The sequence below is a fragment of the Heliangelus exortis genome, chromosome 16 (genome assembly GCF_036169615.1).
Source record: "Heliangelus exortis chromosome 16, bHelExo1.hap1, whole genome shotgun sequence".
NCBI lineage: Eukaryota > Metazoa > Chordata > Aves > Apodiformes > Trochilidae > Heliangelus > Heliangelus exortis.
Genome location: NC_092437.1, coordinates 7,135,531 through 7,149,193, shown reverse-complemented (window position 1 = coordinate 7,149,193; position 13,663 = coordinate 7,135,531). Strand labels below are relative to the sequence as shown.

At 42.2% G+C, this 13,663-nt stretch overlaps 1 protein-coding gene across 2 annotated transcripts; it reads right to left on the bottom strand.

Annotated features, from left to right (window-relative positions):
- Window positions 1–400: 400 nt before the first annotated feature.
- Window positions 401–7,716, bottom strand: CBLN4 (cerebellin 4 precursor). 2 transcript variants are annotated; one of them, XM_071759878.1, is made up of 4 exons: window positions 6,024–7,716; window positions 4,333–4,449; window positions 1,569–1,704; window positions 401–1,478 (listed from the first exon to the last, which is right to left on the bottom strand). In XM_071759878.1, the coding sequence occupies exons 1-4, from the start codon at window positions 6,297–6,299 to the stop codon at window positions 1,264–1,266; spliced, it is 744 nt and encodes a 247-aa protein (XP_071615979.1). In that variant the 5' UTR covers window positions 6,300–7,716; the 3' UTR covers window positions 401–1,263. The 2 variants fall into 2 exon arrangements, with proteins under 2 accessions (XP_071615979.1, XP_071615980.1); XM_071759879.1 differs by having other exon boundaries at window positions 1,352–1,704.
- Between the last annotated feature and the right edge of the window lie 5,947 nt (window positions 7,717–13,663).

Below are 13,663 nucleotides of genomic sequence, written 5' to 3'. Positions count from 1 at the left end.
TCCATTGAATTCAGTGTATATTTTGGGCATGAGGGATAGAAGTTTCTTAGAAGTTCATGTAAAAATACTTTTTAATTAATATTCACTTTGATTGCTCTGGAATTTAATGCTGATAGCAAAACCTAAAGCACAGGTCCCATCCAAAATCCTTTGGAATCAATGTGATTCTTAATACTAACTTCAGTGAAGCCAAGATTTCTGCCTAAATTTTTTAAAATAAAATGCATAGGTTATTTCTAGATCACTCTGATTACCTCTAGGATTCTGCCAGACTAAACTGTGAATTTGCCTGCCTCCCAGGACAGTTTCTGTGAATCCCAAAAACTTATACTTTGCATATAATAATTATATCCAATAAAAAAATAGCATGAAGTGACTTCCAAAATCCAAAGGTCAAAAATTCAGCTAACATATATTAATCTTTATTATGTAGCAATGATATAATAAATAAGTTTATGAATTCTTATGACCTGTACAAAAATCCAAAAAGATATTGCACCAAGTTAGGTACTGACTATTTGGATTTAATATCTGTTCAACATAAGATCTAGAATTATATACAGTTGTGGAGTTAAGGCAAAACCAGATGATACCTTTAACACATCAGAAGATTTGAAAAACAGACATAATTACAGACAAGGGGATATCATCTCCAGCTAATAAAGTGGTTGTGTCTAAGGAAGGAATCCCTTAGGTTTTTAAGAAAACAGTTATTATCAATCAGGTTAATTAAAACTGAAGAACAAGTGTGAGATTTCCTGCAGGGCAGAGCTGTTTTGCTACATTGTGCCTGAATGATCACCTTTAACCCTGGTAAGAGGATTTCCTTAATGGTCATGATCAACTCTTTTTAGAAAACTGCACATGAAGAGAAATACCTTACACAGCCAACTAAAATACAACCATAACCTCTTGGCTAGACCTGATTGTGACCAGTGACAGAGCAGAAATCTATGGGTGAGCCATCCAACACATTACAAGCAGAGGAGAATTAAAGTCAACCACTTATCAATAATAATTACCTTTCTCAAGACAATGAACTAGATCATGTCAGTTAAGTCCCAATGACAAAAACATGTATGACCAATATATTAATATACAGTTCTTTGGCAGCAACACACTAACTCTTGATTGAAGTCTGAACTCAAACTCTCCTAAATTACAGACCTGGTTGCCAGTCTTTTCATAATTAAAGAAAATCCACTTCTCCCATGAATCCAGTAAGTCCAGTAAATGAAATCTGAATAAATCTTGCAGGCAGCTTTAGATTGTTACATTAAGCACATGTATTGTCTGCTTTAGTCTCAATCCAAATATATTGTATTTAAACACAAAATTCTGTGAGCTTCTGGGTAGTTCTGATGGGGCCAAAATCCATAAAAAGAATCCATGTTCACACATGAAAAACCAATAAAAAACCATCAATCCCAAGATGATAAAGTGATCTTCATGTAAAAGAGGCAAAGATGAGTCCACACCTGGATGAATGTCACAGGAAAATTGACTTTACAGGGGAAAAACCAGAAAGCCAGAAAATGTAGAATACTGCCATCCACCGACCAGATTACCTTTCTCCAGCTTCAGGTAAACCTTATCCTCCTTGTCTAGGTAGAGCAGGACTCCATTGGTGGCAGCTTCACGGGTGACGTCCTTGTCCCCAGCAAAAGCAGAAATGACAGGCTTTCCATTTAGCATCAAATTAACCTACAAGAGAAAAACCACTGAAAAGCTCTAATTAACAGAAACACCTCAAGAGCTATCCCTGAATATTAACTAAGGTGTAATGGGTCTGCTATGATTCCAATCTTCACTGGGGTTTTTTGTTGGTTTTTTTTTTGTTTGATTTAAACTAATAATTACATTTATTTGGAGCGTGCAAGCACAGTTGTGTTTCATGGGCTTGACCTGCAGCTGAGGGAGGTCCCTGGGACACAGCATGGCCTGGGCTGTCAGTGGGAAAGGTACTGAACATGATACTGCCTTCATTTGCTGCTTGGGCACACTAATTGTTGTAACTCTGGTAATATGGAACTGTGAGCAATTACCTCAGCTTGTTTCACATTGTCTACCTCATGGTTATTCAGACGTGCATGGAAAAAGAGACATTTCCAAGAAACTTGGGTACCCAAAGATGCAGTAGAGGCAACTAATGAGGTGTCAAAGGTACTGCAGTAGGCTGGGAGTTCACACCTCATTGACAGCAAAACACGTCCCTGCCATTAGTGGCAGCTTCATTGTGAAGTTTAGAACAGACTTTTGCTTTTATGAACAACTGCACTGCATTTTTGTACTGAATCCATTTCTCTACACACTTCTGAAAGTCAGCACAGCCCCTGCTCTGGAAGCAGTACCACAGAGCCACTCTGTAAATAAACACAGGGGAATGGAAAGATCCAGGTATTTTTCATTTCCCCAGAGGCAAACTATTAGCTTTCTTCTACTTTTTCTTTTTAAGTAGCTATAATGCAGTCACAGAGGGCTGAATTATGAAATGCTTATTCATATGAAGTATGCTGGCCTTGCATATGCTCCCATTAATTCTAACAGGACTCACCATGGAATAAATTAGTGCTCAGCATAAATCAGGGCAGCAGAATCTGCCTCTGATTTGGGATTTGTCTTTCTGGGAAATCCACTTAATCAGAAGTCCCCAGGGAACCAATTTCAGTTTAATGATATTTAATGGCACTAACAGATGTTGCAGGGGCACAGTAATACCACTTCTGCAGGAAGCCTTCAGGTGATTTAATGGTGTTTAAGACTGCATGTGGCTGACACTCAAGCTGGTTTGCTCCACTGCAATGGCTTTCAGTCCCCCCCCTCAGTTATCACACGTGCAAAAAAAGGGCATCAAGAGTTTACTCTTTGCTTGGGTTTGGCTTCTCTCTCTCATTCTGTGCCATCTCTTTAGGTCACATTTCCTGCAGTTCATCTTACAGCTGGTGTTTAATCACAGCAGAAGACACATTACAGCTTTGCACCAGACAATCTCATACTCTCATGTTAACTACGACAAAATAGAGCCAACAAAACCCATTCATCACTCTATTAGAAACTCTTTATAAAAGATTCCAGATCATGCCACAGGTTGTAACAATCCCTGTTATGAGCCTGATTCCCAGGCCTGAGTACCTGGCATGTGTCTAGGCACTGGACTTCCAGAATCCAAACCTTGACAACTTTCTTGGCAATATGTATTTTAAATTCAATGAAGCTGGCTGACATACAGCTATTCTAGGCTATTTTAACCTTCAGCATTTTAAAGAGTGAAAGGAACAAAGTTCAAGCATATAAATATCTTATAAGCTCATTAGAGAGATTTTCATTATGTCAATACTAGTTCTAAGACTTTTGTGACTGACCTGCATGGAACCATGATTTCCTGTTGTAAGCTGAACACAAATTCACCAGGGATGTAAAGGTCTTGCACCAACTCTCTCTGCCTTCTCTACCACTTACACTTTTCCCAGGAGCTGTACCAGCAACCAAAAGCCAGTGCTGCCACAAAGAAATAGCTGATCAATCCTGTGGAAATCAGTTTCATCTCAGCCTTGTACACTGAAAATCATGTTCAGGAGCACGACAGCATCAAATACTTCTATGAATCTGGTGTTCTCATGGGTGGAAACAAGGGAAGCCAGTATGTATGTCATCAAAATTGCACAAATTGGCATGAAGATTAAGGAATATACTTTAAGGAATTTACTGGTGGCTCAGAAAGGAGATGTTCAGGAACTTAGAGGCTTTTCCTCTCAGCTAGTACATGCTTTTATTTAATTGGTAGTTCCTCTGCTATTCAGCTACAGTAGAAAGCACAAAATATATATATATTTTAATATATGACACATCTTTTACATATTATATGGTGAAAAAGGTTTGAACTGCTATAAAGGTTCCCTAGAAGCCATCCCTTTAGAGGTAAAACACTTCAGTGTAGTATAGAACAAGTAGATCACCTTAACTAACCCCAATCCACAGCAGTCTGGTGTCATAAGCAGGTACTTGGCATCATGAGCTGCCAGCCAGGTCACAAAACATTATAAAAATAATCAAAACAGGTATCTGTGCCCAGAAGTTCTCTGCTCAAAAGAATGAGTTTAACCTGTAGCAAAATACGACTCTTCAATAGTATTTATACAGTTACATGAAATTTAGAGCTCTGTTTCACTCTTGTATGATAAAATATATTCACTCTACAGCTAGGAACTGAACACCACAAGTTGCTTTAAACTAAGTTATTTTCCCTTGAAGGGTTTTTAAGCATTCAGCCAAAATCCTTTTCGAAATAAACAATTTTAGTACAAGAGCTTATAATCATACTTGATAACATACCTGAATTGTTTGGCTCTGATAGACTTTAATTACGTGAAAATTGAAACTGTAAATTCCTTTTCTTGGTGCTACAAAGACAGACTCCAACGTGAAAAAATTGCCCACATTTACTAGGATCTACAAACAGAAAATATAGCATGGGGATTAGTACAGGTGTGCAGTGCTAAACAAAAAATACAGACTATTAAGTTTAAAAAACATTCATCTGCGGAAAAATTTTAATCTACATCTATGCTGTTTTATTCATTGTTCTCTCAGTTAAGTTGGAATATTACAAAATTTATATTTAGTTATATTAATATTGCAACTTTAAGGTTGAAATCTTTTCTTATTTTGCTGTTTCTTTATATGTTCATGACTTTTCTTCTATACATGTTTAGAGGAGATTAAAAGGAGGCATTTTGTTTTATCATTCCCCCAGTATGACATCAAAACACTAATTCAGGGAGTGGCATACAGGTTTGGGCTAAAAAGCAATGGTCAAATCAATACCATATGCCTGAAAGTCTCAAGCTGTGAAAGGAAGGGTGTAGGTGAATGATAAAATTCATTCACCAGTTTATAGTCAGAGCTGCTGAAATGTCAGGCATAGCTGAGCAAAAGCTGGCTGGGAGCCTCTGCTGCTTTGTTGGGTTTTGTGAGCACTGATAATAATTTGGTTTTGATTAAACAGAGACAGGTGAGAGGGGAACATACTAAATGAGTGCATCATCCATATGCTAAACATCTTCTTTAATAATGAAGTGTTTCTTTCCACTTAGTTATGCTTTTTTAAAATGATTGATATTTTCAGGCTCCTTTATGCCAGACACAACCCTAGAAAGCCACTAGGAATGTCCATGAAGTTTGGGTAATTGACACTGCTGGCAGCATGCTACATGACACCGCTGCCTTCGGTTGTCACGACAATTTACTGTTCATTATGGTACAGTCTAGGAAGCAAAAAAACATCAGTCTCAATTACCTCGGACTTGCCAGAGGGCATAGGAGATGTGTGCTGGCATCTATGTGCTGATATTAGTGACTGAGATGCGAGAGGCTGCACTATGACTGTTACAGAAAAGTTGCATGATTTTTCCCTAACGTTCTCTCTCCTTTCCTCTCTCTAAGGCTGCTCAAGCCGTATAAATTCTGGTTTGGCTGCTTGCACCCGAGAGCACCCAAACCCTCCTCAGAGCTGCCGGGGCCGCTCAGGGAGCGCTGTCTCCCGCACGGCCCCGCAGCCGCCCCCGCTGCCCAGACCCGCGCAGCTCCGCCGGGTCCCGCATCACTTCCTCAGTCCCATCTCCCGCGGGGGATGGCGGGGCCGGGGTCCCCAGGGAGCTGTGCGGGATGGGGCGGCAGCGCACGGCCCCGGGACACCGACAGCAGCGGCTCCCGCCGCGCTCCGCTCCCCCTACGCACATCCCCGGGGGGCGAGTGGGAAACTGCTGCGCGGCCCGACATGTCCCCGGCGGGGGTGGCTGTCCCCAGCTCCCCCCGAGCCTCCAGCTCCCACCTGCCCGGCCCCTCAGTTTCCCCAGATTCGGGGTGCGGAGGCTTCCCGCAGGCGGCCGCCCCCCGCGCCCTAACTTTTTGCCGGAATTAAGGAACGGGGCGAAGCGGGGATGGGCAGGTGGCACCTGTTGATCGCGTCCCGGCGGGGCACACGGCCGACCCCCGCAGGGTCCCCCCCCGGCCCCGCCGCTTACCTGGTCGAAGTAGATGATGCGGGTCTTGTTGCTCATCTCGGAAGGCTCGTGGTTGGTGCTCCTCACGGCCGAGAAGGCGACCTTGGAGTTGGCCGCCCGCACGGAGATGCCCAGCGGAGAGGAGGACGAGCCCTTGGCGTCGGTGGCCGGGTTGGAGTCGCAAACCACCAGGCACTTGCCCTCCAGGACGATGGGTTCCGTGTCGTTCTGCGCCCGCGCCGCGGGGCCGCACAGCGCCAGGGCCAGCAGGACGGCGGGCAGCAGCCGACAGCCCATGGTCCGCACCCGCGGCCGCCCGCGCCGCCGCTCCGCGCCCCGCGCCGGCCACCGCGCCGCGCACCCGCGGGAGGCAGCGCCGGCAGCAGCGGCAGCCGCTCCCCGCACACACAGACACGCACACACACACCCACCCGCACCTCCCGGCAACGCCGCGCTGAAAGTCTCCTTTCCTCCGGCTTCTTCCCTCTGCCTCTTTTCTTTTTTTTTCCTCTCCTTCTTCTCCTCCTCCCTCCCGCCACCACTTTGCGCCTTTTCTTTTTTTTTTTTTCCTCCCAGTCTTTCTTTACCCGGGTCCTTTCACGGGCTCTTTAAAGCACACCACGAAAAGCTGCCGAACAAAAGAAATACTTTCCGGTGTCCCCTTTTCTCCCCTTTCTTCACATCAAAAAAAGAGTGACAAGAAGAGGGGGTTGGGTGAGGAGGGCGGGAGGGGAAAGTCCTCAGGTGAATATTATTGATGAGAGAGAGGAAAGGTCATAAGGAAATAAAACCCCTCTGGCGTTGCCATGATTGCTGCTGCTGTCTCTCTCTCCCCTTTCAGCTGGAGATCCAGGATACTCAAGAGTGGTGGAGAGGTGGTAGTAGCTCACCCAAGGCTGCTAGATCCTGTGTCTGATATCACTGCCAGGGTGCTGCAGACTCCGGTTCTCTCTCACTCTCTCTCCCTCCCCCCAGTACCCCCCCCAAAGAGTTATGTCATAACAACCCTGCCCAGCTCTCACCTAGCTGGGCAGACACAACGCTTCATTACTACAGACCCTCCTCTTGGAATTGTCCTCTCTGCAGACACACACACTCGTCTTCCCAAGCAACTTTTTAAGCAGCAACAAAGGCAAAGGGAAAGCAGTAGAACATTGCACCCTTCCCTGTTTTCAAAAGGAGAGGGAGAAAAGATCTGCAGCCTGCTTGAAAGGCACCATCTAAACCTGGAGGTGTCTCCCAGGGCACAGCCCCCCTGAGGGTGTATTCACAACTTGCCTTTGGGCAGGAGCCCTGACCCTGTGCACGCTGCTGTTGATTCCCTGTTACCCAGCCAGGAGGAAGCATCCCTCCCCTCAGCCACCTGGATCCCTGGTAGGACTTCACTGACTGCTCTTTGAGGACTGATGTTGCCAGGTACCACCTCATGGTGCTGCCCAATGGCAGCTTCTGGTAGTGCTGTGAACAGACACCTTGGCCTAGTACTACCTTCCTTTTTTTTTTTTTAATGTTTGTTGAAAGGATTGGAAGATTGATCAGGTACCTTAGCTGAGTACTCCCACATATTTCAAGATTATTTACAAAGTGACTGGTTTGCTGCTGCTGGCTTCTAGAGAAGATCTTTCCTGCAGCACCTATCTACTTGAAATAGTTTCATGGTGAAAACTTAGCCCTGTTCGGGGTTTTGTAGAGATTATCCAGTGCTCACAGAAGCAGAATTGGCTAAACAGATTTCCATCCAAAAAAACAACCAAATACCAATAGTTTTTAATAAACAGCATAGAATTTTTTCATAGATACCTTTCAGTGTAGCAATCATTTGTGCTTCTAGAAGCTTTGCAACCAATATGTCCTGTGTCAAACATCAGCCACCAGTTTTCATTCACCTTGTGCAGAGCCATGTCTATCTCAGGGCAGCTTCTCTGCTTTTCAAACCCAGCTGGGAAAGGTGCTGACCTGTTCAGGAGCCACGAATGCCAGTGTGTGTCCTGCTGCCTCCCCTTCTGCAGGAGAAGAGGTTTGGAATACAGGCAGCTCATGCACCTCAGCTCCACACACCAACAAATGCTGGCCATAAATCTGGATGCTAACAGCAGGCAAAAGAAATTAAAGAAGCAACGGGAATCTAAAAGGAGCAATAAAAAAAAATAATAAAAAAAGCACCAAAACCCACTCTCTGCTGAACACCAGGGCTTTCTCCAGGCAAATGTGAGTTGGAACTGTTTTTCAGTTGATGTGGAGAACTGAAGGTGAAGCATTAAGGCTGCAGAACTCATCAAAGCCCTTAAGAAGCCAAAAAGCAGCTAAAAATCCTCTTAACTATCAACAGATGCAGTACTCTCTAAAATTTGAAAAGCCAGATTCAAATTTTAAGGAATCCCATTGGCCAGATAAGAGTTAAAAAGAAATTTTACTGTTTTCTAGGAATACATCAATATCCTCTTATTCAGTGGCACCAGTAAAGGTGGATAGAAGAGTCCAACTGAGAAGTAGCACCTGCTGTGAACAAGGAAACAAGAAATAAAGGAAATACTTGCAGAACAACTTTGTCCCTTTTGTAGAAATTGGATCTGCAGATTAAAAGATTCATGCAAATACATACAAATGCCTGCCTGGAGGACTCTTGCAAAACAAAACTGCATGAAAATAGGAAAAGATTTCACGCTGCAATATTTTGTAAATAGATACAAATGTCTAAATAATTCCACACTGTTTCAAACATCTTGTGCTTAAAAACTCTGTTTTACCTCATGCTGCTGAGTAGCCTTTTAACACTGCACAAATAACAATAAATATAATAGGTACATACATTGTGATTGAAATTTGAAGGTGCTGACCATTTTGAAAGATCAATCATTTGTCAGAGATTAAAAATTTTACAGGAATTCCAGACAAGTTTTAATTTAATTTGTTGTGGACAATGCCATCCACTGTCTCTGTAATGAGGGAAAAAAATGGAAAAATAGCCAAAAGTCAGATAAAGTGAAAAAAAGGAAAGTGACATCAGAAGTCCAAGTGATCAGCAAGCCAAAGTATGAGCTGAATTAGATTTTTTAAATGTTGACTTTTAAATGTTTCCCTGTCTCCAGGTGCAGGCACCTCCTCAGTCTGTCCTGGTGACCCCATTTTTCCCTTCCACTTCCCTCACTGGAATATCGAAGGATCAGTTTTGCACAGAGCAGGCACAGAAGTGCAGACAAAGTCAAGATGAGCATCACTTCTCACTGGTGCACTTCTGTCCCAGAATTGTGAGGATATTTCTGTGCATGCAGATTACTATAGATGTGTGAAAAAAATAGTAATTTTGTACGCAGCTAACTAATGACAGCCATTTGTGAACACAGCTACTTCATTCATAGTGCAGTTGTAAAAAAGTTAAATGCAAGTTAAGAACAAATTTCCACACATATTTCGCATAAAGTTATAAACCTTTTAAAATCACAGTTTGCAAAAAGCTAAGTGCTCCTCACCTCATGCAATCTGTTCTGGAAAAATCAGAATATATAACACAGATTCTCTTAGAACTACCTGTCAGTCTGCATAGATAACATCAGACACACTAATGATTAACATCATACTTCTCATCACCTACAAAAGGAGACTGAAGTGGACTCTGGCTTGCAGTGCTGATTACATTTCCAGACATGTCAGCTATTTCCAAAAATGTTTCAGCAGGTGGCATTACATTTTTACATCAGTGGTATCCTAATCTGAAGGAAGTCCAATTAAATGAGGCTGCTAATAAAGGTCACATTAGAAGAGTGCAGATTCTGCCCCTGTCTTTTGCCTGCACTTATGCTGGACACATGTAGGTCTGAAACTCCTATTTTATTTGGCTGACCCTTGAGCTGTGTGTTGGAGAGGGGAAAACCTCAAACACCAGGGCTTCTATTCCTATTCTTGGTGCCTTTGACTTAGGGCATGTCAATTTATGTGTATATTATTTACAAAAGGGTATGGACAAGGCATTTTAACCATTCCAACATTTTCTTCTCCATGTCTAAAACATATTCTAGAGTGCTACTGACTCTGCCATGTTTGTAGTTCAATTATACTTCAGAAAAATGAACAGCTTTTATGGAGCTGATGGAATAGGACTGGACAGAGGTGATGCAGCAGCTGCTACATGCTGGAGGATATCAGAGCTCCCTCCCTTGGAGAAACCATCAGCAGATAGCTCAGAAATTTCCCTCCATGCTTGGGTCAGGAGGCAGCCTTTGTCAGTAAAGCACTCTTTTCCCCAAAGGGAAGCTGGTTTTGAGATTTGAGGTGATATTTCTTAACAAGATGAATTCAAGAGATGAATAAGACTATTAAAACTTTTCTTTAGCAATAAGCCATTCACAGGATGGAGACAAGGCAGCAGAATAATGGGATGAGCAAAAGTTGACACAGCAATTGCAATTTAACAGCCAAGTCCTACCAGTACAGAAGAAATCCTAATAAATTTCCTCTGCTCTGGGAAAAGGAAAGCAGAATAGAGGCCATCAGGAAAGTGCATTTTAGAGGGGAAAGAGCTGAACTGAAAATAAAATTGAATTCTTCCTGGAAATAAAATTAATATAACCTACAATAAAGTTAGCATTCTCAGATATTCAAAAGTAAAACATTGCACTCAGTGGTGCTGGAGATAAAGTTGTCTTTGACTGCAGAAATGGCACCAAATCACAGTTCTTAGTAATGGTGGCAGTTAAAACAAAGTCTTGGAGGCAATGGATCAAGTTCTTAAACGGGGACCAAGGATTTTCAAGCAGAAAATGGGGCTGCTATGGCTGATCCTGCATCCAGCTGCATGAAGAAGGCAGAGCCAGGGCTTGGCCATGGGGAGCCCATGCACTGAGCCAAGCAGAGCTGCTGGCAGGGCCATCAACTTTGCTTACATCGTGCTCCCAGAGAGATGGGCTCCATAAATAACATCCAGAATCCAGCCTCAAATCCAGGATGAAGTCAAGAAGCTGAAGAGCCCCTGCCTTCAAAATACCTGACCCATATCACAAAATGCCTCTTCCCTTTTCCCCATCCCCATGGTGAGAAGGGAGCTTAAAGGGTTTGTTTCTGTGGTTGGATTTGTTTGTGTGGTTGGGTTTTAATTGCCAAACAACCTGAAGGAAGTTTGCTGGGGATGCTGTGAGAAAGACAAGTTGAAAAGTGAAGTTTGGATTTAATTGATAAGCAGGAAGGTTAACGATCATTCTTATTTTATCCGACAAAGAATTTCTTAGTATTGATCCAGCTCCCTCTAACACTTTTCCTTTGAAGGAAAAATGAGTAAAACAAATATAAACAATGCTCAAGAATGGAACTTCAGTTAAATTAAGTTTACAGTTTCTTTCCCTTTCTGGACACATACTGCCGAATCCTAAAACTCTCCCAAGTTGGATGTGTTTTGCCCTTTCACAGGGAACTTTCTGCCCCAAGGCAGGCATGCTGGGCATCTTTCTGAAAAACAGAAGAGCCAGAGGGAGAATAAGAAGGAAACAACATGCTTACATTTTCTTTTACTTCTTGCCTGGTAAAGCTGCATTAAATACCATTTCTGTATCAATATTACATGGCATCTTTCAAATCTCTCTGGAAAAAACCATCTTGCTTTAAATAATTAGTCATTTGCCTTACAAAAGGGAGAAATAATCTACCTCAGACTTCCTCCCCTGTGTTTGAGCTTTGTGCTTGTGTCTAGAGGCCCTGTGAAGTCTCCTAACCCTTCAGTCACAGGAGCCCTCCTCCCTCTCCTTTTCTTTATTCTGTATCCTAATTATATTTCCCCCTTCTGTCAAGATGAGCTTTCTGTTTGTGGAATGTGTAACATGGTTTTATACTGAGCTGGCTGAGCACCCATCAGCCTCCTCTGAGGATTAACCCCCCGGTTCTGCTCTTGCTCTCCTTGGCTTTTTGGCTGAACTCCTCCTAATGAGGATGCAGGAGGTGACCCGGAGTGGGAGCAGTGGGGAGAGAGAGGGCAGAGAGACTCAAAGGCAGAATACTGATGCTGGTTTAAACCTCTGTTTATGGAACTCTGTGGTCAGATTTTTACTGTCTTTTGACATTCTTTCGGGCTAAATATTGTATTTCCTGAGTTGGCTGTTGTCTCCATCTGGCTCTTGGCTCCTGTACAGACTAACTTGTCTTTTAGACAGCTTGGCCCTGTGGCTCTCAGCTAGTTACAGTTTGTTGGCTGAATTCAAATTTAAATCACCTGGCTAATGAGCTTAATGGCTCTTAAGAAGATTTCATAAATATTTTATAAAATAAATTTCGCTTTGTTGATTTAGGTTTAAAATATAAATAAAGCCTATTGGAATATAATAAAAATCATCACTCATTCATATATGTACTGAATGTGGGTCAAAATTACTAAATTTAACAAAAAATTTGTTATTTCAAACAGCTGCAGAATCAAGCAAGATTTTCCTTGCTTTGTTTTGATCTCATATATATATGTGTGTGTGTGTGTGTCTGTGTGCTTCATCTTCAGCACCCTGCTTGCTTTTTAAGCAAGTTTTTCTGTATGTCTACCTATTTTTAATGTATCTCTCTTCTGTCCACTCCATCTTCAAGTATTTTTAAAACTTGCTGCATCATTAGAAAAGAGAAATCAATTAAAACCAGTTATCTACTTCTGTTCCTTGGGCTTCTTCAATTTCCCTGGCACTCTGTTAAAATAAGTTTGTGTTTTCATGGCCATCTTGGAAAACAGAACTCTAAAACTCTGCATGGTCTTTTAGAGGTGATTAAGAACATGAAATCAGCAGGATATCTGCATGTTTGTAAAGGTAAAACTGTTCAGCTATGCTGACAGGACTGGCATTTGAGGTCTTTATTCAGCATTTCTTACACATCCAACCTTCTGTTTGGGCCAGTACTGTAAACCTGAGGACACTTCAGGCCCAAGCAGAAACTGCAGATCAGGGTCTGAAATTCTCATGGCCAGATTCTGAGTCCTTAGAGCAGCAAGTTTCTGCAGTTACTCTTTGATGGATGTCTGGAAATAGTCCACAGTTATACTGTTACACTGAGTACAACAGACTGAATCTGGATAGGCATCAGTGTAAAACTCAGAGCAAAATTCAACCCTATGTTTTTTTTTTCACTTCTTCCTAGATCCTAGGAAGAGGAGGAGTTAATTGTTTACAACAACAAGCCAGTAAATTTCAGCATTAACCTTGGCTGGGTTATGCACAAATTTGTGTTTTCAATTGATTTATTTATGCAATTCTATGAAATAAATAATTTTTTGAAGCAGGATCTACGCAATGGTCTGGTAATCTTGTTTTGGTTTTTTATTTACTTGCTCCGAGTTTCAGAGCCCAAAGCACTGAGCAAGGTGGTTACAGTGATCTCAGGCTGAAGTTTGCAAAAGCTTCAGGAATCTGCTGGTAGTCAGTTTATTTTAAACCACTGAATACATTTTGTGGATATAGTTTGCTAATTTGGTGTCAAGGAAACCACAGAAAAATTAGATCCTGAAATGGTGTAATTTAGTGCACCTCCTTTGACATCCATTGTGGTTCCCAGATTACTTCCCCTCAGGAGAATTTGTCCCTGATAAATTTCTCACTGAGTGGTTTTCATAGCAAGGGCCAATGAAAAACTAAAAATAGTCTTGCTGAGGGAATAATTTGCATTTTTAGAAGTGCCTAAGGTAGTGAATTAAAGGGCTG